Genomic DNA, 27,845 nt, shown 5'->3' with positions numbered 1-27,845 from the left:
GCGAGCTACGGGTTCTTACAATTTCTATAGAAAGTGTTTGTTATTAAGTTAAAAAACTGCAATTGCCGACACATCTTACTACTCCTACAATAATTGTATCAGTGTTTTTCTCTTGTATTGTATCTTGTCTCTTCTATTCCCTATTTTTGTTTGTAACCACAACTAGTTCACGATCACTCGCTCTCCCTCTCTAGGTTCTTGGAGACATTTTCGAAGCGATAGCCGGCGCGATTTATTTGGACTGCGACAAAGATTTGGGCATCGTCTGGAAGGTATTTTACAAGTTAATGCACAAAGAAATCACCGAGTTCAGCCAAAACGTTCCCATGAACGTCATCAGGAGGCTTTTCGAATGGGACAAGGCTCATCCAAGATTTGGGTAAGTATTTCAAGCAAACGAAAATTTTTGATTAGTGACAGTGAAATTGTAGGCTCGTACAGTATATGTCAAGTCGTAAATCGATGGTACCGCTTAGAGTTATGCTCAACGGCACGCCAAAAACGGTTTATGGTGTAGGTGCCAACAAAGCCATGGCGAAGAAGGCGGCCGCAAAGATGGCGCTGAGGTTTTTGTCCTCCTGAAAGGTTTGTACAATGTAAGAGACAGACTGGCTTGTTTCAACACCGCAATTGAGCCTCTGTGGGAATTTTCACATTAAGTTTGAAATGTTCAACTGTGGTACTGAAGTTTAAAAAAATAGATATACTAAACCTAGAGTATAAATTTTAAAATGAATGTTTGTTAAGGATATTGTTTAGATTTATAGTAATATAACATTTAATTATAATGTGTAACGTAATTTTCAACAACTTTCCCATAAAAGTGGTACAAAGACTTTAGAAAGTTTTAATTCTCATTTTTCAAAAAATATTTCATATTTGAAAGTGAACTAGCTTATAGCCAGTGTGTCTTACTTCTTTAATAACTCTCTTCAACCCCAAAACTGACTTGGGTCAAACACTTTGCATCAAAATATTGAACATTATTTACAAATCTACAGTGATTCTTCCAGCGGACAAGGCAAATGCCATGACGCTTCAGAAACGGAAGAATATAACAGCGAAATTGAAAAACTACTAGACCCTTCAAATTACCGCAAAATTAAACGGGACCCAACACAATCGAGGTTGACGAACATTAACAAAATCAATAAACCATCTTCACTGCTGGAAATCGTCCAGAGAACCATTCTCAGAACAATTTCAATCACACCAACGATATTGTTGTAAATTATGCCTTAAAGAAAATAACGCCGGCCGCCACTGGTAACCATAAACCAATTGTGACGTAGCTAAAAGGGCGCGAAGGTACGATGTTCGCTGCCGCTCTAGATCTAGCATGAATAATGCTACCGACTTAGATGGAATTCCGGCGAATTTTCTACCGCATTCAATTACGACATATAAACGCTAGCCACTAGCATATCGACACAGTCAAGTGGAAGTTACAGTGCGGTACGCGAAGCGATCTAGTAAGGGGATAGTCATTCGAATAATGGTTGAAGTGTTTGTTGTATTTAAAGTGAAATAAAGTTAAGCTTGATTATTGTTCAGTGTAGTCAACTAGTGGTTAACCCACGGGGAAGAAAGTAATAATATTCAGTTGAACATCATTTTCAGTTTTTGGAAATCGGATTAGCCATTCCCATCTGAATAGCAGTTTTATATTCGTTTCAAGAATCTGAAAACTAAGCGATAAATATCATAATATCAAGAAAAGGCAAGGTATTGTACTTCGATCGTTACTGCATCGCCTTTCATAATGTCTGCCGCAATAGCGTTTTCTGATCTTGATATTTCTTACCTTGTTGAGAAGAGAAAACTATTTACGCCTGCACTGTGTTATAATATCTATGAGTAAGATTTTGAAATGCTCACCAGTTTGCTTCTATATTTCATGTTAATGTTACTTTCTCCGACTCCAAATGTATGAACAGTATTATTCAGTCTTGGTCGTTTAGATGGGTTGTTACAAACCCATCAATTTTTCAAATTTTTCATTAGAGGAAGAGAATAAACAGTGGTTTTTCACTGTTTCAGCTTGATAAAGTTTTTTGTGTTGACATTTCTCAGTACTTCACCCCAAAATAGAAAAATAAGACGATACTGTTATCTAAAAGTTTTCATTATACAACATAATAATACAATTAACAACAAAATAATGCATATACATATGAATAAATATACAATAAACATTAAATTGAAGAGTATTAGTAAAAATAATTAGTCTTATCAGGTTATATTGATATCAACAGTATAAAAAGTTATTCGTCTTACCCTTACTTGAGAAATATCTGCAACAAATCTCGTGATTGAATTTCGAACCCTTTTATCACCCAATTTGTATCTAGTAATTGAATTATTGCTAAAATCAATTCTCATAAATCGATAACTGTATCTGCACGAACGTGAGATCGTCTGAAAATTTTCTAAATTTTGCAATTCTGCAAGAGATGTTGAAAATCGTGAATCGATACTCCCTTGGCAAAAAAAAATCGTCAGTCTCGATAGTTACACTTTAGGATCATTACACATGCGCATCAACATAATAACATTCTTTTATACGATATCCTTTACTTCTACAAGAGGAAAAATAGTTAACGTTTATGTTTATCGATTGATAACCTCACCAGAACAAAAATACTGACTCTCCAAGTGTGTTTCGCTAACTAAGTCAAAAACATCAGGAGATGACTAAGACTTAGCAATCTTCTGATGATGCTAGACAGTACTTTTGTTCTGGCGAGGAAAAAGGATTTTCAAGCAGTTGCTTTTGGACATGTTAGTAGTACATACATGTTAGTTCCAGTCCAAAATCAGAAATTAATGACGTATCACTATCATACGACAGTTTGAAGTTATTGCGGGTATTTCACAGCGAATTTTATACTGTCGCCTACAGTGGACAAGCATAAATATGAAGTAAGTGATGAAAAAAAATCCGTTTTGAGAGGAGTTCATACCGTTGGCAGTGCTTCTAAATGTCATCTTGACAGATTGGCACGTCACATCAAAAATGAAAGTCCGCTTTTACTGATTGGTCATAATATACTCTGCGCGAGCAAATGTAGATTGAGGTAGGCTTGTAATTCGAAAACAAGAAGCAAGTGTTCAGAGTGCATTCATTGCACATTTGCGAAAAGGATAATGACAACAATGACTTGATAAGAATGATGAAACATTAATTTTCGATTGAATTTTTCGGAATTCTCATCAACCGAAATCGTCTTTCTGAAACTGATGAAAAATAGGCGATAGATATAAATTAGGCCTTCTATGGAAAAGGGATGACATCCAAATACCTGAGAGCAGGAACCGACTGTTGTTGTTATTAAATCAAGATGGTGTTGTGGAGACCTTTTCGTGATATTTCTTATAATGGAGTGGACAATGTTGAAGGATATTTCTACGGCGTCGGAATTTTTAAATGAAGACGCATACTCAAATCCAAAGACTTATTTTAAATATTTACAGTTACTTGTAAAGTGAAGTGCGTGGGGCCTCACAAAACGATATTTTCGAAAAAGATTTGTGAACTGACTAAACTTGCTCGTGCTACAATTTATACTGTTGTTAGAGAGATGTCATTGATCATTCCGTAAAACAATAAAAAAATAATCAGAAACTTAAAATGGTTGATAATGCCGACAAAAACGTTATACGCCGAATTCTATACGAGTTTTACGAAGAAAACAAGGTACAAACTCTAGAAATGGTTCGCAACGAGGTAGGGGGTTATCTCGATTATGAATATAAATCTTTGAACGTGGTTCGTCACACATAATGTTAAATATGGTTGGGTGGATGACGCCGCCCATGCCGTACAAAGAAACTGCCGACGTTCGGTAACTATTTAGTTTCCATGCCATTCGAATTGACTTCGTATATACTATATCGTGAATTATTGATAAATAAGAACATTAAATGGGGGAAGAATTTAATCATTAGAACGCAAATGCGATAGTTTTAAACAATGCCAGTTACGATTTCAATCATTCTCACTTCGTGCCGTATATATAAATTGTTGACACATGTGTAAAGATCCATTACTGTACTGTAGCGAATTAAGACACGACGCAGCCTGTGCTCTCAGGAATCAGGGGATTATCCGTGACGTTTCTATCTATACTTTCCTGAAGAGTCCCCGTGTTCCCTTCGCTCGAAGCTTCGTTGGAGTGGTGGGAGCCGTTGCTAGAAACCAGTTTTCCTTTTTCAACAGTAGCGGTCGGTTGGTTACCGCCTTCATGATTTGAGCTGGTCTTTCGTGAACGCGGCTGCTTTGGTGTGACCTTATTCAGGGTCGCCGACAGCGCCTGCTGGTACTCGACGATTTGGTGATGTTGGATTTTGGTTTCCAAGATTCTCGTTAGGACGGAAATTTGATTTTGTATTGCTAACATGAAGGCTTTATAACCAAGGCTGGAATGGAATATAAATATGTGTTAGTGAAAGACGCGACTTTAGAGAACCGGAAATTATGAAAATAAGATAAATTTTTGTTTGAGAAAATATACAATATATTGTAGAAAGCCCTTTCCAGGTAATAATTAACACTTTTATAACATTTTCAAAAATACATAAAAAAGCAGAGCGTTTAAAACCGATGCTAACTCACTACCGAAAGCAACGGTGTTAGTAAATATGCTAGGCCGGTTCTGGCTCATTTCTTATGGAGATTTACATGGGAAATGGCTAAGGTCCAACGTGGCATTTTTGATTCCTTTCAAGGTCACGCGTACGGCAGAGAAACGAGCAGCTTTATCGCGGTTTGAAAGATAACGATTCGAGCGAAACGTATACATAGTACGGTGAACCAAGCCGATTCTGTGACACCAACCAATGAGAGCGCGGTATAGTTTGGTGTTACGCTTTGCGCAGTATTGCTTGGTTCGGCGTACTATGATCAGTTTCGCTCGAATCGTTATCTTTCAAACCGCGATAACGCTGCTCGATTGTCTGCCGTACGCGTGACCTTGAAAGGAACCAAAAATGCCACGAAAGATCTTAGCCATTTCCCATGAGAATCTCAATAGAAATGAGCCAGAACCGGCCTAGCATATTTACTGGTGTTGGCAAAACGCAACTAAAAAAATTGTGTATATTGTTTAATTATTATCCTCTTTTAGGTTTCTCTGGTATCTCGTATCTGTAGAGTAGGGAGGGTGAGTGTAGACTCACAGCACTTAGGCCACACGTGACCCATTGTACATCCTCCCGAGGAGTTGTCTTCCTAGGTCATCGTCCATTCTGTCCTTTCCTGGAAGGTGAACAGGTCATTAGGAGACATCTTTATATTGGCAGGTATAGGCCAAAACTCGTCGAACACACACTCTTTGGCAACTTTGAGGTGTCTCACGGTGGCCTCCGCGAAGGTTTTGGAAGGTGAAGCGATACTACTGTCGTTGCGCGGCTTCTTCAACCTTCTTGGGGTTCCCTCCGTGGAGGCACTTCCTGCGGCGCCCGCCGCAGGAAGTGCCCTTGCTGTTGAACGTGATCTGCTATGTCCAGCCTCATTCCAAGCGGTAGATTGGGGTGGAGATTTCTGTTCATCCCCAGCCACCGCCTTAGATTGAAGTGAGCACTTTCATGTGTATTTCCACGAGTAACAGAGGAAGAGTTGGTCACTTCTGGCAGAGCCCCGCATTACCAGAGGTAGGCTGATTACAATAAGGTTTCGCCCAGTTCCCCAATGTGACACATTCTAACATAAGCTTGTTTTAACATGTTGTAAGATGTTTCTCATGAGCTAGACTTTATTGTTGTAGTAAATTCCAGTACAATGTCAGTGTCGATTCATTGTCCCATTTCTTCTTTCTGTGTGTGTGTGTGTATTTTACATAACACCTTGATTTGAGATTGTTCGAACAATAAAGCATATTTTTTCTCTCCCTCTCTACAATTATCCCCTAAAAAAATAACGCCGACCGTCGCTAGTTTTCGTCGGTCGACTATGACTTGGCTAAGGTCGCGCTCAACTCTACTTGTGCTTCCCGACAGTTCTAGCTCTCGCGTTGCTTTAAGAACATTCCTATCTGCTTAAGAAGACTTCCATCGGGATATAAAAGCACTATCAACAGACAGAAGAGGATAGTTTAGTTGAAAGTGCAGTGCGAAGTGAGGTAATAAGGCGATAGACATTTGATATTAGTCTGATGTTCAGTTGAAGTTTTTGTGTTGTATTGGCAGTGTAGTAGCGAAATAACGTTGACTTCAATTGTACAGTGTGGTCAATTATTGTCGGACCCACGGGGAAAACGTAACAATAAATCCAATGCTAGAAAGTCGTCTGCCCCGCCTCAACCAACCGAGTAGACAGCTAAAATAATCCGAATAGAGACTAAAGTTTCATTACAAGCCATATGCAGAAGTTTTGCACTTACCATTCGGTACTTGTCCAATAATTCAAAATAATGAGGCCCTGTCGCAGCCTGGACACTGCTTCTATGGACTGATCATGAGATTTGGCGGCGTTCACGGTTCGCACTACCGCCATGGCGTCTCGTAACAAAACCGACAAGAGCAGCGACCACTCCAAGCAACCTGCCTCCATGAACAATTGCAGAAGATACCTATAAAATATAGGATAAAATTACCACGCTGAGAGGTTTCCAAGATGCCTTAAGTAAATTTTGGCCACTGTACTTTAATAAGCTACTCTAACTCTTACCTCAACTGGACTTCGGCTCTTGGCGATCCTTTACTATCGGCAGTCGACAGCTGCTCCAGAATCTGCGCGGAGGGGATCTCCCAGTTATCGGTGCCCGTCACGCTCAGATCCCTGTCGTCGCCCCACACGGAACTGACAGCGCTCATGACGGATTCGTCCGCAACGGACGCCAGTGTCGTCGTCTTCAGGCCGAGCTGCAGGCCGGGTGTCAAAGCACCGGAGGCTTTCCTGTCGAACAGATCGCGTTCTATGAGGTCGATTTTGTTCCTGTCGGAAGGATTTCAATCAAATCAAAAGTTGTTACATAATAATACGAGGGTGGTTGAAAATTTTCCGACCTTCTTTAAATTCTATACACTTCTCCCAGCCATGCTCCCATCTCTGTAACCCACCCAAAAAGTACTCGGCCTTTTTCTCTGCAAAATAATTATTCACGGAGATGATTGCCTCTTCTTTGATGAAAAATCTGTCCTCCGAGCGCAATTTTTAGATGAGGGAACAAACGGAAGTCGCTTGGGGCTAGATTTGGTGAGTTAGGCGGATGGTGAAGCAGTTCATGGTATTTCCTTTTTGAAGATAATCAATTGAGATAACTCATGACTATCTCAAAAAATAGTCGCCATCACTTTCCCAACCGAAAAAACAGTATTATCTTTCCTTGGAGCCGGTTCCACCTTTGCAGTCTACCGTTTGGACTGTATTTTTGTTTCGGGCGTATAATAGTGTATTTAATCTGCGCCTAAACTGCGCTAACAGACCGTTGGAAATGTTCATTCGAACACGTTTTTGATCTAACGTGAGCAAGCGCGGCACCCAACGCGTGGACAGATTTCTCATGTCTGAATGTTGATTTAATATGTGAAAAATACGTTCTTTTGACATGTTCATAACCTCTGCTACTTCTCTCACTTTAATTCGGCGGTCGTGTAGCACCATTTAGTGAACTTTGGCGATGTTTTCGTCGGTAATTGCAGTTTTTGGACGTCCCGAACGTTCATCGTGTCCCAAGCTCTTACGGCCATGTTTAAATTCAGCTGTCCAAAATTTCACTGAAGTAAATGATGGTGCAGAGTCGCCATACACAGAATCCAACTGATCTTTGATTTGCATAGCCGTATTGCCTTTCAAAAACAAATATTTAATGACAGCTCGCGATACTCGCTCTTGTCCATTTTCATAAAAACACATCAACTCATTCAAATGACTGTTACATAACAACTACGCGCCAAAATGCCAAAATTTACGAGTGCTGCCATCTTCACTTTGAGCTCAGAAACGTTTCATAACACTCTCGTATATTGCATCTACAGACTTTGGATATAACTCAATATAGCCTGGTACCAGTAGTTAAAATATCAACATTATAGCCTAACATCTGAAATGTACGTCACACTCAAATCAATGAAGATTGAAAAGTTGATCATTGATACAAATCATGGAAAACAATGGAGGTTACTATTTATCGAATTACCAATTACTTTAATACGTGCTTCTGGAATTTGAGTTAAGTTGTAGTTTTTTATTGGTATATATTTAATAAATTATTGTCATTATCGTCTGAACATTCAAATTTTACTAGTGAAGTCGGAGAAACTATAAACATAACACAGATTAAATTTGATGATGAAGCGAACAATACTAAACATATAAACGTACGTTCCGTGTTCACCCATCTCCGTGTCTGCCATTCGACTCGACTGCTCTAGAGTGTTCGCAGGGGTGATTAGGCCAGTGCAAGGGAGGTCTTGGAAGGACATGTAGCCGCTGTCGCCCACCATGCTCGAGCTCGTGTGGTAGTTGTAGACGTCCACCTTGAGCGAACGGAGCTGGTCTTCAATGTGGGCGGTGGGGCTCTCTAGCGGCGATTGCGAAGCTGGATCAGAAAGTTGAATGATAATAAATATGCTTTGAAAAACATGATCTCAAAATATGCCTGAAGATTGTGTCAAGGACAGATATATATCTACAGTGTGACCCATTTTAAATGGAAACGCCCCCCTAAAATTTGAAGTTGTAAATCGATTTTAATATTTTTTTTTTTGAAATGTCAAGTACTGAAAGGTCTACCTTGGGACAAAATTTGAAATGTTTATTAAAGTTTCAGGGCATACTACGATATTTTTTCTTAGTCGAAAATCGGGATTTTTTATTAGCGATTTTTTTTATTGAAAAAAAATCACTACGCCACTGGATTCAGAGTGCCTCTAAACAGGTGTGACCAAAATTTCATGAAAAACTATTCATTATTAACAAAGTTATAACAACTCAAAAATTCGAAAACTCACACAGCTAACAGTCACAATATATAATTTTTTTTATGATTTCAACAATAAAGTGCCGCCAGATGAAAAAAAAAATTAATGAAAATAACGGAATTACATTCACACAATTCAACTAACAATGAAGCAAAAAATGTTAATAAACGTAACTAATAACTAATTATTGAAATGTTTCGATTCAGTGCAACAATTAATTCTAACTCATATTCTAGTAGCTTCTACTAATCCACCACGTATTTCGATACATGTTACGTAGCGCTTACGAATGTTTCTGATTACATTCCTTAGTTCTTGAGGGCTAATATCGTCACATACCTGTCGAATTCTTGCACAAAGTTCATTTCTATCTCTTGAGAGGTTTTTGTAAACCTTTTGTGTGAGAAGTCCCCAGAGAAAAAAGTCCAAAACTGTGAGGTCTGGAGATCTGGGTGGCCACTCTATAAACGGACTACCACGGCCTATCCATCGGTTTGGAAAATGTTCGTTGAGCCATTGCCTCACAGCTCTGGCATAATGAACTGAACACCCATCTAACTGGACAATTAAATTTGATCGTTCATTGAGTGGCAGCTCGTGAATAGCATCCCAAAACTCTGTGTTTAAAAATTCTAGAAACCTCTGCGCATTAATGTTTTCCTCAAAAAAGAAAGGACCAATAATTCGTTCGTTCAATATCCTACACCAGACGTTGATTTTTTGGGAATACTGGCTTTTACAGTTTATTACCAAGTTAGGATTATCCGCTGCCCAATAGCGACAATTCTGTGATGACACTACTTCATTTGTAGTGAAAGTGGCTTCGTCGGTATATAAAATATTTTATAGGAAATTTCTATTGTTTAAATATTCCCCTTGGGCCCATAAACAATATTCCAGGCGTCTTGCTTCGTCGCCTTCTCGAAGTGTGTGTAAAAATTTTGGCTTGAAAGGTTTAATATTCTTCGCCTTGAGACATCTCCGAATAGTTTCTCGTGGATTATTCAAATCTAAAGTGGCATTCCTTGTACTGTCATTAGGATTATTTCCGAAATAATCAAAAATGATTTGATCATTCCAGTCATTCCTGTTTCATCTTTGTACAGGATTACTTTTTGAAATCATTTTTGATACTGCACCAGTTTCATTGAATATTTTATTTATTTTATTTACTGTACCGCAGCTAAAACGAGGACGATCTGGATGTCTCTCATTAAATACTCTACAAACCTCTCTAGCACTTCTAACGTCATCTCCCGAAAGGCGTACAATTTCAATTTTCTCTCTTACACTCAATCTTGCAGCCATGACACAAAATAATTCGAAGAACTGTAAGGTGAATATTGTTGACAATAGTACACTTAAATCTTTCACAAGTGTCAAACTGTAATATCATTTCCATGGCAACTAAAATTTAAATTAAAATATTAGGTCTTAGTTTTAGTTAATTTGCGTGAAAACTTGAATGTAATTCCGTTATTTTCATTAAAAATATTTACGCTATTTGTTTTTTTTTATGTGGCGGCACTTTATTGTTGAAATCATAAAAAAATATTCTCATGGCTATATCTGTTGATATAGGGTGTTTTTTGTGACTGTTAGCTGTGTGAGTTTTCGAATTTTTGAGTTGTCATAACTTTGTTAATAATGAATATTTTTCCATGAAATTTTGGTCACACCTGTTTAGAGGCACTCTGAATCCAGTGGCGTAGTGATTTTTTCAATAAAAAAATCGGTAATAAAAAATCCCGATTTTCGACTAGTATTCGTAGTATGCCCTGAAACTTTAATGAACATTTCAAATTTTGTCCCGAAGTAGACCTTTTAGTACTTGACATTTCAAAAAAAAAATTATTAAAATCGGTTTACAACTTCAAATTTTAGGGGGGTGTTTCCATTAAAAATGGGTCACACTGTGTAAGAAAAAAATTTTAGAAATGAATTCTCAAAACATTTATCTCTTCCAACGTACTTACACAGTAGGTTCTGGTAAAAGCTTACCGGAAAACAACTACTTTCCAGGATAGTGCCACGCTGGATATTGAATTATATCTGACAAACATATATGCAAGGTACCTGACAGAGGTTGATCTCGCAAATTTTTCCTGTCAAATACTTACTTTATAAAATGTGTTATAATTTTGAATTCCATTGATAGCCAACCCGAGCAAGAAATTACTTTCGTATTTCTCTGATAAGGACGATAACTTCTAAAATTTCAGTCTTTATGAATGAATGATTTATCCTCAGGAGTAAAGGATTCAGATTCCACAAATGAATTTCAAGAATGCAAACAAATACTTAATGTTTTATCCGAAGAGCAACACAGCTTTTCATACTTACAAGAGATACTTTTTCTAGACACCGCCAACGACGGGGTAGGATACGGCCAACTGAAGTCTTCGTGGACTTGCTTAAATGCTTTGACGAAATCATCTACTCTAGATGCGCGATCTCTCTCTTTCCCCAACCACGACACTAAATGGAAATCCAAATGGGCCGCAAAGTAGCCCAAGTCGGTCAAACGGCGGACGGACAACAACCTACGGGCGTGTTTCTGTAATATCACATCTATGAAAGTCTCTTCGGGGTTATTATTGTTCGAAGGGGCTCTGAAAGAAATATTCAATTCGTGAATGTTATTACAAACACAGGATTGCAGGTTTTGAGAATTTATGATGACAAAGAATTTGGAAAAAAATATCAATATTATGTTACTAATATGTTGTGATATACATAAGATTTTCGTATATTCGTATATTGAAGCCCTTTATTGTTCACTGGTCCGTTTACATCTGGAGTATTGTTCTTCTGTCGGGTCCCCTCATTGTGTAGCTTATATTAAGAACATATACGAAAATGTCCAACACCGATACTTAGCATATGAATCAGGTGTTCGTTGCGAGTATGAGTTGCTACTGCAATCTCTGAGCATGTCCTCTCTGGAAACAGAGAGACCTGACACTAATTTTCAATATTATTAACGGCAAATTCAGTTGTGCTGAACTCCTACAAAAAATGTATCTACATGTTAAAAACCGCTCAGCTCGACAGCAAAAAACATTCAATAGCTGCATTCCAAGAATCTTACAATAAGCCAATAGTAACGTTGATCTTGACATGTTTAACATCTCATTGCGTCATTTTAAAACTCAATTACGGAATGCTGTGCTTTAATGTTTCAGTGTATAGTTTATGTATGTTATATTGTTGCTCATTATTTGTTGTCATTTTATACTCTAAAATTAACCCCTTTCAAACTTTAAATTTACCACTTTCGAGCTATTCTTAGTTGCAATTTGTAATTCAGTACAATATCTGATTTTATTTTAATTATAATTTAACATTGTAATTTATACTTTAAATGGGCTTGCCCGTAAATTAATAAATAGTGTAGACGAGAGTCATAACACCTCCTACTTGTTTGAAAATTGGTTTGCAAAAATAATCGAATCTGGTTCCAACAATTGAACGCACAGAAGCTTTTTGCATAATAAAAACCCTTTCCAAATGAGGAATACGACATTTCCCCAGTCTAAAACTCCATATATCATTATTATATTTGAAAATGAATAAATTGACGTTGAATGTAAGTAAAAGTAAGGCAATGATAATTATCATTGCCTTACTTTTGTGAAAAGCCATGAAAAACTTTGTGAAGGCCATGGACCAGGAAGGACAAGCTTTTAAGTACTTGAGAGCAAAGTTTCCTAGGTTGAGTGATGCTAAAGTCAAGGAAGGCATCTTTATTGGGCCTCAAATCTGTGAAATCGTAAATGATCCTGCTTTTGACATGATTTTAACAGGAAATGAAAAAAGAGCCTGGGAAGCCTTTAAGGGGGTTGTACATGGGTTTTTAGGTAACAAAAGAGATGATAACTTCACAGCATTGGTTAAAGAGCTTCTTCAAGCTTACCACCAACTTGGACGCAACATGTCCTTAAAAATTCATTTTCTTCACTCTCATCTTAATTTCTTCCCACAAAACTGTGGAGCTGTGAGTGACGAACATGGAGAAAGATTCCATCAAGACATTGCCTTAATGGAACAGAGATATCAGGGCCGTTGGAATGAAGCAATGCTTGCAGACTACTGCTGGTCTGTGTGTAGGGATGCTCCAGAAGTGTTTTATAAAAGACAAGCTAAACGACAGCGATCTTACAATGAATCGGATGGACTTAATTGAAATTTGGTGGTACAAACTTCTTTTATTTGTCAAAACACTAAGAATAATGTTTTTTTTTATTAATTTTGTACTTAAAATATTCTAAAAGAAACATAACAATATTGTTTTATGTACTTTCACTTTTCACGTATAGTATAACTACTCTTTAAGATTAAGTACTGTGTATCTCAAAAACCAGAGCTAATAAAAATTTTTCATTGTTATTTTCGTTTTTATCACCCCAAAATTAGTAGAAATTGACTAATTTAGTGTAGGAAACATTCAAAAAATATTTTTTTGTTGTGTTGTGTAATTACTACACCTTATAAATATAAACAAATATATAGTAGTAACATTAACATAGAAATAAACAATGAAAAAATTGAAATTGTAAAGGAATTTAAATATCTGGGATTTATGTTGGATAATCATTTATTATTTAGTAGCCACTTTGAATATATCAAAAAAAAATCTTGAAAAAACTATATTTCTTTTCTAGAGTGTCCCAAAACTCAAGTCTGAATTCCAGAATAACTGTGTATAAGACTATCATGCAACCTCATTTTGAATATTGCCCTGCATTACTATACTGCTTTGATCTGAATAAAATATCCCAATTACAAAAGCTACAAAATCGAGCAATCAGAATAGTATTGCGATGTAGTAGGTCAACTCCTATATCATTGATGCTGGAAACTTCACAGTTATTTACTGTGGAGCCAAGACTGACGTACTTAACTATGATCTATATCTATAAAATGATACGTGAACTGACTCCAACTTACATGGGTAAGTTACTAGAGCCAGAATCATTTATATGTAAACAGGCAGAGTACCTCATATAGTGTAAAAAGTTTATTTTTTAAAGGATCCATTCAGTACAATAGTTTACCACAATATGTTAAAGAGTCAAAAGTATACCAGAATTCAAACAAAATTTGATTTTGTATTTTAATTGAAAAAAAAAGCCACCATTATTCTATACTGTATTTGAATTTATAGGTATGTATATATGTATGTGTATATATGTGTGTATATGTATATTTATACTTGAATTTATTATATATCTTTATACTTACATTTATTATAAGTTATATTTAGTGTAAAATAAGTATGTAAACTATTTTATTTTTTGTAAATTAGGGTTGTCCTACTTAAATGAATAAATCAAATCACAGTTACAGAATGAAAAAGTGCAGTTACTAAGTATGTGTATTAAATTTCATCAATTTACCAGCAATTCATTTGATTTTCCATTATTAGTCCCACGTTTTACAGAGAATTTCAATAACATCTTGGTTATTTCTGGCTTTCAAAATACCGTTTTTGTTGGAGAATACTCAGGAAAGTCCCGGGCTTTCAACCCGGTCGTTAGTCACGCCCCGCGAGTATTCACAATCTCCAGAATAGATCCCGGCAGTCTTGACCGATAATCATAGCCGGACAGACAATATAGAGATAACGTACGCGGCCCCGACATAGCCGCGCAGAGAGAAGTCAGAAACACTCCGATCCGTTAACCAACCCAGCAGTAGCAGATCGGTATCCGATGTAGCCTACCGATTCAATTGGAGTACAGTATCGGGATAGGTGAGCGGAGTGGAGTACAGAATTCTACAGTATGTTTTTTTTTTTTTTTTTTTTTTTTGAAATAAAGTTTTTGGCTTCCTACTACTCCATCTTGACACAAAAAAAAGGGATGAGGGAGAATCTTCCAAAGAAAGGAAGGAAGTAATCAATTTGAAAATAAGTAACAATGTTTTTTTTTATTATTATATGAATGTATCATTGTTTGTATAATATACTAGTCTATTACTCTGCTAATTTTGTATGCTATTCTTTATATTCCATTGTACTCGTACTTAGTCATAGATGTAAACTTAATTATATTTGTCTTGTAATTCGGATGACTCCTGTTAGACAATAAACCTTTTTTTAACAACTTCTTTGCAGTTGATATCATCTCATTTGTAAATTTGTCAATTTTCAGTTTTGTTGATAGGGTAGAAATTTGTCATTTGCATACAAATCTAAAGCAAATGGAACTTCAAACGATCAAGCCAGTCTCTATATACCTACACAGTAGGTTTAATGGACTGACGCCTTTCAGAAAACAACTACTCCCCTGGCTAATACCACGAAGGGCGTTGGATTATATCCGACAGGCGTCAGTGCAGGAATCTTCACAGAAAATGTCCTACATATGCAATTGGCAATACAACTGAAAGAGTCGACCTTCAATTTTGGAACGGGCACACTTGCAGACCGTTTTCGGGCTCCTTAGCCACTCATCAGTGCAAGATAGTGATCGTCATCGACCTAAAGTCAATGATATTCCACAATTGAAAATCGGAATTCTTTCAGAGTATTTCATTCCTCTTCCAAAGTTGGAGTGAACATCACAAAAGAACCCTGGGGAACCCCTCTGCTCACAGTCAATTTGTAACTGTATTCATCATTCATAAATACTAACTGTCTATTTTCTAAGTGAGAATTGAATTATTAACCGAACTTCCTCCCAGAAATAGACATTATTCGAATTACTAGTTATCAGCTGACTAACCTACTATCACTCTTAACGTTTCCTACGGAATTTGGCACAGATTTTTTTCTATCAGGTACTGGAGACTCCACCACGGTGCCGATATTGCTCACCATGCTGTTCGATCTCTCGACCAGTTTCGGCGAGACTGTCGTGCTGTAACTCCTCACCCTCGGCCCTTGAACGTTTCCCAAAATTAGGGAGAGATCCTCCGCGTTGGGGCTGACCGCGGGAGGAGGTTGAGGTATACCGAGTTTGGGAGGTAAGATGAAGGAGGTACGCGGCGATTCAGATTCCACGTCGTTGGGATCTAAAAGACGAAAATAGAAGGTGTATGGTGACTCGATTGAATTTACTGGATTTTAAGATACAGTACCTATCGCTCTAAGAAAACGCACGAGATCCTTGGCAAGTTCCCACTTGGATTTGTCCAATGCGGTATTCAGAAGCAGGGTTGCGTATTGCCTGCTCAGTGATGACGTTTCCAAATTCTAAAACGGAATCAATAAATAATTATTCACCTTTACGTACCAAAAATAATTTCGAAATAATTCAAAAATGAGTATTGCTAACCTGGAGAATGATCAGATACGAAGCAGCAGTGTCGAGCTGTCCTTTGGCCATGCATTCCTGAAAGAGATCCTTGGGTTTCCCCGCCGCTGAAAACAAATAAGGCCAAAGCGCTATTTCAGTTTTTCTCGCACACTGAACTACAGTCTCTAGATACACGGGAAATTCCATGATGAATTCTATGATACTCGGCAGCTGAGCATCTGGGATCGGTTCCTTGCTAGTCGCCTCTTCTTCCAATACCTTTATTACCCAACAAAATTTTAATAATCGGTGTAGAATATTATATTACAAACAAACATACAAACAAAAAAACAAATTAGTTTAGATATCTGACCTCATGCAGAAGCAACTCCAACGAATGGGGGAAGTACGGCAGTCCCATGCAACTCCTCGCTATTTCCCACGCGTGGAAACCAAGGTTCCTTCTTATCAACTGCCTCAGGATCTGGTGCAAGTACACTTGACTCTACAACAGGAACGAATATCATTCAACCGACTTGGAGGTACTTGAAAACTCACCGTACGTTGTAAAACGCTCAGCGGGAGTGAAAACGGCGAGCTTGAGTCTGATGTGTATAAGACTGTGTCGTTTTCTGCCCCCAATAATATCGCATCCTCAAAGAGTATGGCTAAAATCGTGATGAAATTAAAAAAATATTATTGGATATACTACAGACAAAAAGATTCAACGTGTTAAAGAAACACACCTAATTAATGTGTAGTGGTGTAACATAAAAACACACTATTGTAACAAATAATTTTCGAATTACCCGCCAAAATTAAGTTGCACCAAATTAGTTGGTATGACTGAATAACTGTGAAAGATAGTGGAGTGAGAAAAGTTATAGTTCAATCATATATTATAGTCTATCCATTCCCAATTGGAACGGCAATAAAAATAAGAGTACAGTCATAAACATTTCTTGCCTGTGGCCCCTAGTCGCCCAGATATTTAGTAAACGTGCTATCAAATGTAGTTGAGGAATAAAGGTTCGGCCAGCTGGACTGGCTGATAACTAATTTTTTGTCCGTTTCACAATATTTCTTTATCAGTGCCGTGTGTTCATGGGGTTAGGTGAGGTAGTGAGTGGTTTTGCAAACCGATTTTTGCAAACTTTTTCTAGAGATCAATTACCCTAACACCATACTGATATTTTTGCACTCGACGCGCGTTTCGCGCGTTAGCATCTTCAGGAGAAGCAAACTGATACTGAATCTAAAGACAAGGTTTAGCTGTTTATATACCTAAAGTTTTTGGTCAGATGTAGACTTTGTTTGTTAAATGATGATTATCCTTATTGATTTTTCGGTAATTAACTAGTGGAACCACTACTTGCAAATTAATTTGTCAACAATAGATTAAAAAGCGGACAATTGAAATGGTTTGGGCCACAATGAAAGAAAGCTTGCGGAAATGTAATCAGTCACTGACTTTGAATGCTGTAGTGCTTGACAATATAAGGCGAGTGGTGAATGAAGTAGGTAATAGTGATGTGTGGAAGAACGTTATAAAAGAAGAGAACAAATATTATGTGCAAAGTTCCATAAATCCGATCGTTATTCAACCTGATGATGATTCCACCTCATCCGAATATAGCGAAGAAGAATTTTGATTTTTCTAGCAATTTTGTTGGCCTCTATTATTTTGTGTTTTCATTGTATAATAGAGTTTTCGACTCAGAAATCAGCTACCTTGAATTTCAAAGTTTTTCATAATTACCCATGGTGGAAAAATTCAGTTGAGATAACTTTTTCATGGGGTGATCAATTGCTATGATTGTAAGAATAAGTAACTGAAAAACTACCACTGAAAAAAAATATGCCGACGCCTATGTCGAGGCGGTAATTCCTTCTCTGTGCTGTTCCAATTGGTATTGGAAATACTATACAACTAAGTTTAGGTTGTGTCACCGGCGAAATTAATTTTTTTACTAGGTTTTTTTGTTACTTGTTTATTGACCTTCATTGTGTTATATTGTTTTTTTCTGCAGAAGCTAAGTTAAAACTTACCTTTCTATAAATCTAATTTGACCAAGTTATAAATGTTATATAAATTCTGAATCGATCATCTGTTGAACAGAAAATCATGAATAGCAACTCAAAATGCAGCAAATTCTACCATAACAGATTATTCCAATTAATAAATCTAGATCCTCATTGAAAATTCTTAATTTACCGCCAAATTTCACCATCGATAATATAGTTCCCTTTTTTATCTATCAAAGTGTAGTTAATTAGACATCCACTATGGCGCATTAGGATTTGTCCCCACCAGGTATACTGTTTCATATCTAATCTGGGAGTTCCATTTTGAAAGTGGTGCGCAGTAACAGAAGCTCATCGTGTATACAAAAAATTTTTACAGGATATTAATAGTGGAACATAAACATGAGACCAGTTTTGAACGCCGAGAAATCAATTATTACCTTCCTATTTCCCTCACACTTTGTGGAAAATGAGACTTGAAACATTGTTATTCTCCCAAAAAATCCTCGAATAGTCCACAAGTTCGCGATTTGGACAATTCGTTATATTATTTTGCATAAAAGACTTACTTGTTCTTTCTTTCAATGTTCTTACACACTGGTCATTTATTCTAATATTTAATACTTGCCCCATTTGGAACAATAACAATGTAAAAATTAGTGTATGTACTTTTTACAATTACTTACCAAGAGGGTAAATCCTGAGATGAAAAGGCAGCATAATCCTTTTCGACATGAACGTATGTGTTTTGTCGCCATCTCTCGGGTATAACGGTAACCACACTCGCATACCATGCGCCCCGCAAAAGAGCCAAAGTGCTTCCGTTAAATGGGCCTACGAAGTGTAAAAGAAAAACAATTCAAAAATGAAAACACGCTAAAAGTATTCTCTTCAATTAATTATTTTCAATAAGGATTCGTTTCACTTCATTTTTTTCCAGCAGATGGCGCCACATGGGATTTTTGCGGTTCAGTTCAAAATTGACAATATTTGATAAGGATTAACTAGTACCCAGGTTTTATTTGAAAAATTTGAAACTGTAATCAATGGAATTAGTTTGACTATTGACGCTGACAGTTTTGATTCATGTTTACCAACAATGAAATTTAAAGCCAGGTCACCACTTAATGTTTATCGAATAGGTTCCTGTTAAGAGGATACTTTTTCTACTGTTTTTTTTTCTCAACGCCTGTCACCCCAGTAAAACCGATGACGTTTTCCCCACCAAAACGCCATCTATGGGATCATCAGAGAACTCGAGCCTCGAATATCAAGAACAAACGAGACTCCCCAAGGCGGTCCATTGCAAAGTCAAGCTTCGACAACAACCGCCTTGTAATCTACCTACTCACCTTGTCCAATCTCCTCTGCACGGGAACCCAGACATTTTCGACGCAACTGGCCAGCACCGTCGGCATCAGGCAGGTATATTTCTCTCCGCTTCTCACCTCCCTCTGCACAAGCAACAGACGTCCGCTCACGTTCATCACCATACTCTCCGAGACGTTATGGTGGCCACGGCCCGTCTCGGTTCTCAGAGAAGTCAGGGTTATGGAAGCTATGCAAGCCGGATGGACGGCCAGAGCGGATATGTCAACTACTTGGAGTTTCGTCAAGTCCACGTCACCTACTAGAATTAGAAATTGCAGATGTAAGTATATGCACGCATATGGCTGGTCCTTCGAGCCGGATTAGTGAAAAACATCAAGGTACACTGTTAAAGCGACATTATGTTCAGATATACTTTATAACTGTATGTTTTCATTCGAAAATGAATGAAGAATTATTATTATCAAATGAAATAATACTCACCGGAATCGTTCTGTCGCATCTGCCAGATGCACACCTGCGCGTCCGACCCGAAAGTTATCAGCTGGTCGTGGTGGACGTTCATCAGCAAAATTGGCGCCGCGACCCTGACAATCTTCGCGAACCTGTTGTCCAACTTGGCCTCTTTCGGATAGAACCTCAACTCCTCGCCGCCGTCGAGGATGCTGTAGCAGCCCATCACAAGATAGTCCCTCCACCACAGCAGCCCGCCGGCGACGATGAAGTCCTTCTCCTGCGTCTCATTGCCAAACAGCTTCCACCTCCGCGAGAGCATCGAGTAGTGAGCGAGGCCGGTCCTGCCTGCGACCGCCACGTTCGCCCCGTCAGCGTCGATGGCAGAGTATCGCGTCGGCCAATTGGTTGAGGAGTAAGTGGAGGGGATGGGAATGACCAACCACTGTCGGCCCTCGGCGTGCGTTGTGGAAAAGGAGCCGAGGTTTTCGCCAAACGAGTCGTCCTTCTTCGAGCGTTCGGAAAACGCGCGGATCAGGGTGTCGGCCGAGTTGACGTAGAGCTTGTCTTCGCCCTGGAGGTACAGGTGGCTTTGGTGGCTCTGGAAGCGAGAGCAGAGATGGTCACTGCGGTGTGAGGTTTATACATGGTATAATAATAATAATACAGGAAGAGATGAGATGTGCAGCACCATCTTAGGGTGGAACAATGTAACAAGAGCTGTCGAGAAAAATCAAAGTTGCTGCAATGGAGGTGCTTGCCATTCTGATTTTATTCTACTCTTTTGGAGAAAAGAGATGGACTCGAGAGGAGCTGAAAAAACTCGTCGTGAAGGCCGGAAAAATGATGCACCTTCTTAGGAGTTTGCATCACAATTATTTTGTTCCATGGTTATACATTCCCAAACAACAATTCGGATCCTCTCATCTGGATGAGCCATCACCATGAAAAAGCAGGGGTCGGAGAATTACTTTCAATGCAGCTACCATCAAGTTGGAACCCATTCAGCAAAAAATCCACATGAAAGCCGCGGAAATCGATCCACTCCTGATTCATAAGGATAATCCTATGCAAGGGGGGTTCTTGAAGAACGTTGAAGACCTTGGCTTATCTAAAAACCTGACTTTTAGTTTCCTCAGATCAAGTGGGCTGAGGTCGGGAACTGAGGAAGTCATCTCAGACTGCCAGGATGGATTCTATAACACTTTGGTTTATTGATGGGTTGACTGATGGGTACAGAGATTCCAGCACTTGATGTAGGGTTAACCATGAGACACCTGCGACTCTCATGCGTTTTTTGTCAGCATAGTGGAGTTTTTAGATCCGTGTGAAGGTAATATTGTTTGAAAAGAGGAGGAGAAACTTATGGAATATCGAGTTTTATACCATTCAAACTCCGCAGGCTCTACCCAGACCATTATGTTAAAATGCAGACATTTTACATTACATTACACACTTTTTTACATTTTATACATCATATTCCATATATTTCACACATTTATGTTTTATATATTTCACACATTTTATCTATAGTATTTGGGTTAAGGTTTGGACGTGTCTATAAAATGTAAATTTTCTTGAGATAAATAAAAATGAAATAAAATGAAATCTAATTATAGGATCTGCCTCAAAACGGCATATTATTTAGCCTGCACAAGATTGACAAACAGAATAATCAATGGTTTTGAAGAGTTGCAGATTCTGGTAATGGTTTTGAAAAGTGGCCATTAATTGCAAATTCTGGCAATGGTTTTGAAGAGTGGCCATTAATTGCAAATTCTGGCAATGGTTTTGAAGAGTGGCCATCAATTGAAAATTCTGGCAATGGTTTTGAAGGGTGGCCATTAATTGCAAATTCTGGCAATGGTTTTGAAGAGTGGCCATCAGTTGAAGATTCTGGCAATAGTTTTGAAGAGTGTCCATTAGTTGAAGATTCTGACAATGGTTTTGAAGAGTGGCCATTAGTTGAAGATTCTGGCAATAGTTTTGAAAAGTGGCCATTAATTGCAAATTCTGGCAATGGTTTTGAAGAGTGGCCATTAATTGCAAATTCTGGCAATGGTTTTGAAGAGTGGCCATCAATTGAAAGTTCTGGCAATGGTTTTGAAGGGTGGCCATTAATTGCAAATTCTGGCAATGGTTTTGAAGAGTGCCCATTAGTTGAAGGTTCTGGCAATTATTTTGAAGACTGGCCATTAATTGAATATTCTGGCAATGGTTTTGAAGAGTGGCCATCAGTTGAAGATTCTGGCAATGGTTTTGAAGAGTGGCCATCAGTTGAATATTCTGGCAATGGTTTTGGAGAGTGCCCATTAGTTGAAGGTTCTGGCAATGATTTTGAAGAGTGGCCATTAATTGAATATTCTGACAATGGTTTTGAAGAGTAGCCATTAGTTGAATATTCTGGCAATGGTTTTGAAGAGTGGCAATTATTTGAAACTTCTGGCAATGGTTTTGAAGAGTGGCCATTAATTGAAAATTCTGACAATGGTTTTGAAGAGTGGCCGTTAGCTGAAGATTCTGGCAATGGTTTTGAAGAGTGGCCATTAGTTGAAGATTCTGGCACACTTCCGAATAGGTCGAAGCTTGTGTAATAACGCCAGCTTATTCATTTTGTATTTTCTCAAATAATCACTCACCATGCAGGGGTTGTTAGTGAGAGCACTCTTCACGAAATCCAGCTGCACCAGACTCGTCTTGCAGTGATCCTCCGAAGGCGATACGTTGCCATTTGCGTCGCTCCTGTCCAAGTTTCGACGGACCATCCACAGCTGGTAACCCTCTGTCGCGAATTCCATGCACGCCACTTGCAGAGGGTTGCGCTTCTGGATGTCGATGTTGAGGCCATAGTCCCAGCCGAGGGAGCACATGAGCAGGGCGCCGAAAGTTGACCACATCGCTATGCCCCCTCTGGACCACGAGGCGACCAGCGCGCAACCGTCAGGTGTCCACAGAACCTAAATGATGATAATACAGTTCATTCATCAAAATATACGTGGATCTTTAAACTACAAAATGCGGCAAAGCTCGTAACTGAGGTGTAATTTTCAAAATACCCTGTAGATATGAATGTCATACCTTGCTCACAGTTCCGGGGCACCCTGGGTAGTCCTTGCTGCTCAGGACGCAGTTATGGGATATCTCCAAACCACCAGTACTTTCGTCAACACAATATACCACGCATTCCGAATTCGCTCTGCCAAAAGTAATGAGCCTGTATTTGTGATTTATTGTCGTAGAAGTGGCGTCTTCGATACCTTGAGCCCAAATTCCTTGCACTTGATTCGGGTCGAATTTTAAAGAGGAAGCCGTCAAAAAAGCAGCTCTTCCATCGTTTAGGACTATAGAAAATCCACCGACTAGCGGAGAGTATTCAATTTCTATGATATATGTGTTTTCTTCGACGATGGGAATTGCCTTCGACACCTGCTGGTTGATGCAGAATGGTATCCTTCGCAGATCCAGGGTGTAATCTCTGTTCTGACTGCCGTCCCATCGGTATCTGAGAACGTGACCGTTAGTTGTGGAGAGCATGACCTCCATCATCGTTATGCACACCATTCCGGTTATCCTGCCGTCCCACACCATGATTTCATCGCTCTGCAAGACAGATTTTTATTATATAGTAATTTTGGATGAATTGTAGCTATCTTGGATAGCAGGAAACTTACCAACGTTAGTGTTAGAGGTGGAATGGTTTCTTTGATGAACAACTCGGCACTATCTCTGCGTAGATTCGCGTTTGGAGAGTCTGTTTGATTGTAGAGACCTTTATGGTCGGACGGAACACCGATTTTGTAATAGAGCAGGTGCCCTTCTGAAGTCTACAAGAAGTCAAACGTTGGTATTCATCAGTTTATATAGATATTATTTGTACTTACTGCTATAACGATCATGCTTGAATCTGGTTTCCATTCTGCAATAACATTTGTCCCAAATTTTTCTATGGATTCTGTCGAACGCCGTTGAAAAACTATGGGTACACAGGGCTGGAAGAGGATTTGTCGTTTATGGGATGTAATTTCTTGGTCTTGGCGACTTACCTTGTAGAACCATATTGCTAATGAATCATCGGTCACAACAGCAAACAGTATCCTGTCCCTATTACAGGTTATATGCCTGATACTTGATTGACCCAAATCAGGGATTTTAATAACTTTTGGCCAGCCGATAGGAAAATACATTTTAATTTCTTCATTAAAGGGTGATTCTAGAATAATTACATCTTACATTTCAAGTTTTCATTTTGTAGTACCTATTTTTTATTTTCCAGAAAATTTTGACTATTGTATCATTGCTTTTCATATCATTACTTTCTATTTTTTACTTTCAAAACTGAAGAACAGAACAGACAGCATAAAATGACATTGACAGTTACCTTTAACATATTGTTTATTATTTGCGTCTAGCAGCTTTCAGCGATTGAAGCTGCTTCAACTGAATGTAGTAGACGATAATAGGGAACACGCCTATATAATTTGAAAATATATTCATTTCAACAGGAACATTAGCCTAAATAAAGCTGTAGAAACTGCTTGGAATTGCATATACACTTCAATTTCTTCACAAAACCAAATTGGAACTTTTTTAGACTCGCCAAAAAAACGTTCTCCTGGCGATATCTGGTGGACACATGGATCGTTACTTCCCTTAGTTCTATTTTTTTACACCTATTCAAGTTCAAATATTCCAAATTCAAACTCTTCATCTGTCAGTTGGTACTCTCACAACAAAATCATTTCAAACTCTGGTAGTGCAAACTTCAAGAAATTGAAGCAGTAATTATCTAGGATATGGAATCTAATAAATATCGAAAAAAAAAGAACAAATAATTTATTTCAAACATAATACAGTAATCCTTTCTCACGGGGTTAAATAGTCCACCCCTCCTAGATGACCCTCATCTCGCCTCTGCTGGTCCTCTAGTCTCTCCCTATCGTACCCATCTATACCTAACCCTAGCCTTTCTATTGCCTTCTCTCCAAGAATTCCGTTGATTTCTTGATATTGCCTGGATCGCCTTTTCCCTACATCTGGATCAAATTCCCACTTTTGATCTTTGTGGAGGACAGGATGACCAGCCACGTTGAATTCCACCAGATCACGTATGATTCCCAGTTGGGCCAGGGCAGAGGAAAGTAGAGTTAGAAAGAAGACGATCTGAAACGAAATAGATTGACGAATTCGTGAAAAATTCTACTATATCAAGTTCACACATTACTAATCGGGATGTAGGAGTAGGCGACATCTGGGTTCAATACTTCAAAGTTTTGGTAAACATCAATTGACCTTATTAAGTGATGCGACCCTATGGTTGCCAACTGCGTTAAAATAATGACATTTGCTAAGAAATAAATAACTTATCTTTCCAAGTTCCTTCTGCATTTTCATTTTTGGTAAATGAGATTTCCAGAATATGTCTGAAAAGAGATTTCCATTCGTCCTATATTAAGTTGGGGCTCTAGAATGAAGAATCAGCTATGAAGAAATATAAGATAGTCTGTCCCAATTATGTCCCAAAAATGACAATGCAGAAGGAACTCAGAAAGTTAGGTTATATATTCATTAGCAAATGTCATTATTTTACCGCAGTTGGCAACCATGGGGTCGAATCACTTAATAAGGTCAATTATTGCCATAAGGAATTGTAGTCGCAAATATTAATATATTTTTTCTATATCTATTTATAGCAATAGAAATGTAAAACTCAGCTATTCATGATGACTAGTAAATCCAAAAGGTATTGTTAAGTGAGCCGGTATGATAAAATTATTTATCAGAAGATGTCTTTGTTGCACAATTTTCCTCGAGTTTTGTACCGTCCTTGCGACAATGGTCCTCTAAAATAGTTTCACAATTTTTACAGATTTGTCTCTGACTGTGAAATACGAATTTCTATAAAGATTTTTATTTTTGTTATTTGATCAACTGAGGGCGATTGCATCTCACCTTACGAACACGGCATCTATGATATCGAACTCAATTTATGGTATCGAACTCAATTCTCGAATATCAAAGATAAGCGAGGTTCTCCGAGAGCTGCTAGGCTGAACCTCATTTAGGCTTGTTCTCTGAGAACAATTCAGTGTAGCAAAGCATTTGTGGTTCAGCCTAGCACCACTGATGAGACCTGTGGTGTGTTTTCAGTTTGTTGTTATTGTTAAATATACTTTAGACATATCATATCCAAGTTTTGAATAACAGTGTTTGTGCCCATGCACAGCTTTCTCTAAGAGCTGGCTACTCCGTGTATTCGTCATTAGTGTCAGTTGTCATATAGATAACTGATAGAAAATCCAGTGTCATTTCTACAAACTTTGATATGGAATAAAACCACAGAATACCTTTCAGAAGGGACACTCAGCACGGAACACTAACATTTTGAGAATTTTGGGGTGATTACTGTCAACCTATAAATTTTGTAGTGTGATTAGTAAACTGCCAAAATAACATCGTAATGGCTGATCGACTGTGATCAAATTATACATTCAATAAGTTTCAAATAAATTAAATTTACCGCTAAAAATGACAAAAAAACACCTCGACTAGAATATAGGTCACAGAAACTTGCCCCTCAACATCAAAGTGCCACCAGATGAGTGTCTCATAACCATGGGAGACTATGGGACATATTTTGGTCATAACACAGCCGTCTCAAGTAGATCATTTTATATGAAGTCTGAAAGTTTTGAAAAAGTAGTTATTAAATGAATACTGACTAAATCAGAATACATAGAACACTTACACGGAAATAAATATATCGAAATGGTGTAAAAATATTTCTGTCATCAGAACACTGATGAATTATTTTAAAACAACATAGTTCCAAAGACTAGCAATTCTACTCTTCTGAATTAGGAAATATGTAATTGACAAATAATGTTGACCAACGCCCTCTTGTGGTTGAAATAAAAAGTATGGTTGATTTTGACAAAATTATGCCATCTAGAGGCGTAGTGAAGAGTTTATAATAAAAAGAAAACTGTATTAAAGAAAGTACTATTATTTCTCGATAGGTGGTTAACCTGGGAGGGAAAGATAAATATCTGACAGAATTTAGAACTGTTGATGAAATAGCGACCCTTTGGCAACGAATGATGAAACACTACTGCCTTTATTATTGAAACCTACCAAAAAGATATCTTTTATTGTACATTTTTTCCTTATCATTAATCCCTTACGGCAGAAAATACTAAAAAATACCTGGTTTGCCATGGGAAAGCGAAATGAAATACGCGATTCATTGCTCAAAAACTTTTTATGTGAATTTATTAAAAATACTTGCAAGCTATTGGTGCGAGAGATTGATCTTTGTCATCTTAATTGGCATCTTTGTGAAAATGTCTAAGAGAAATGACAAACCTTTTTTTTATTTTACTTTGAAATTATATCGAAACTCGAGTCATTCTGAAAACTCTGCCAACTCCTTTCTGGTAGTATTCGAAATTCTTAACACCACAAACATTCTATGTAGACTTACCTTAAAAATAGCGCCCATCTTACATCACTTCCAATGCTCTATAAGGAAGACGCCGTACACAATTCTTTCGTTCAAGAGGTATTGAAACACAACTGGACACTCTGTATGGCTGTCACGTTGTGCGATTATAATTTCGACTAATTATTGATTTTAGAACAGCTCATCAGTGTTTGCAATGTATGAAGAGAAAGCGATTGGCAGTGGACTAATGTCCATCGGCCTTCCGATGTATATTCGAGTTAGAGTTGCCCAAGAAGTGGTGTTATGTAATGCTTTGCAATGTCAAAGATAACGCAATTAAGCGCAGCAGGTAAAAATAAATGTTTAATGATTCTACATGATATGATATACCAAGAGTTAAAAATAGGATATGGTGACGTTTTTCTTTCTTCTTC

At 38.0% G+C, this 27,845-nt stretch overlaps 3 protein-coding genes across 4 annotated transcripts in view; 1 reads left to right on the top strand and 2 right to left on the bottom strand.

Moving 5' to 3' along the window:
• LOC111509308 (endoribonuclease Dicer) overlaps positions 1–2,478 on the top strand; it is a 31,497-nt gene extending 29,019 nt beyond the window's left edge. The window contains exons 14-15 of the mRNA XM_023165026.2: positions 195–379; positions 432–2,478. Of these exons, the coding sequence (XP_023020794.2) occupies positions 195–379; positions 432–582 (336 nt within the window). The 3' untranslated portion in view covers positions 583–2,478. The remainder of the gene's footprint in view (positions 1–194; positions 380–431) is intronic.
• Rich (Guanine nucleotide exchange factor subunit Rich) lies at positions 2,108–24,338 on the bottom strand. 2 transcript variants are annotated; one of them, XM_074186439.1, is made up of 18 exons: positions 24,014–24,338; positions 23,852–23,959; positions 23,642–23,794; positions 23,049–23,570; positions 22,610–22,927; positions 20,001–20,571; positions 19,541–19,818; positions 18,875–19,022; positions 16,722–16,831; positions 16,537–16,668; positions 16,203–16,442; positions 16,006–16,120; positions 15,651–15,939; positions 11,266–11,534; positions 8,324–8,540; positions 6,668–6,934; positions 6,381–6,569; positions 2,108–4,419 (listed from the first exon to the last, which is right to left on the bottom strand). In XM_074186439.1, exons 1-18 carry the CDS (start codon positions 24,152–24,154, stop codon positions 4,065–4,067), a joined length of 4,422 nt encoding a protein of 1,473 aa, XP_074042540.1. In that variant the 5' UTR covers positions 24,155–24,338; the 3' UTR covers positions 2,108–4,064. The 2 variants fall into 2 exon arrangements, with proteins under 2 accessions (XP_074042540.1, XP_074042541.1); XM_074186440.1 differs by having other exon boundaries at positions 6,668–6,895.
• A 450-nt stretch (positions 24,339–24,788) lies between these two features.
• On the bottom strand, positions 24,789–27,734 carry LOC111509317 (uncharacterized). Its single transcript, XM_023165036.2, has 2 exons — positions 27,451–27,734; positions 24,789–25,130 (listed from the first exon to the last, which is right to left on the bottom strand). Exons 1-2 carry the CDS (start codon positions 27,466–27,468, stop codon positions 24,834–24,836), a joined length of 315 nt encoding a protein of 104 aa, XP_023020804.2. The 5' UTR covers positions 27,469–27,734; the 3' UTR covers positions 24,789–24,833.
• Between the last annotated feature and the right edge of the window lie 111 nt (positions 27,735–27,845).

The sequence above is a fragment of the Leptinotarsa decemlineata genome, unplaced genomic scaffold (assembly GCF_025532065.1).
Source record: "Leptinotarsa decemlineata unplaced genomic scaffold, Ldec_3_MD MMD2_tig00078422_RagTag_RagTag, whole genome shotgun sequence".
NCBI classification, from domain to species: Eukaryota; Metazoa; Arthropoda; class Insecta; order Coleoptera; family Chrysomelidae; genus Leptinotarsa; species Leptinotarsa decemlineata.
This window is presented reverse-complemented; position numbering and strand designations above follow the sequence as displayed.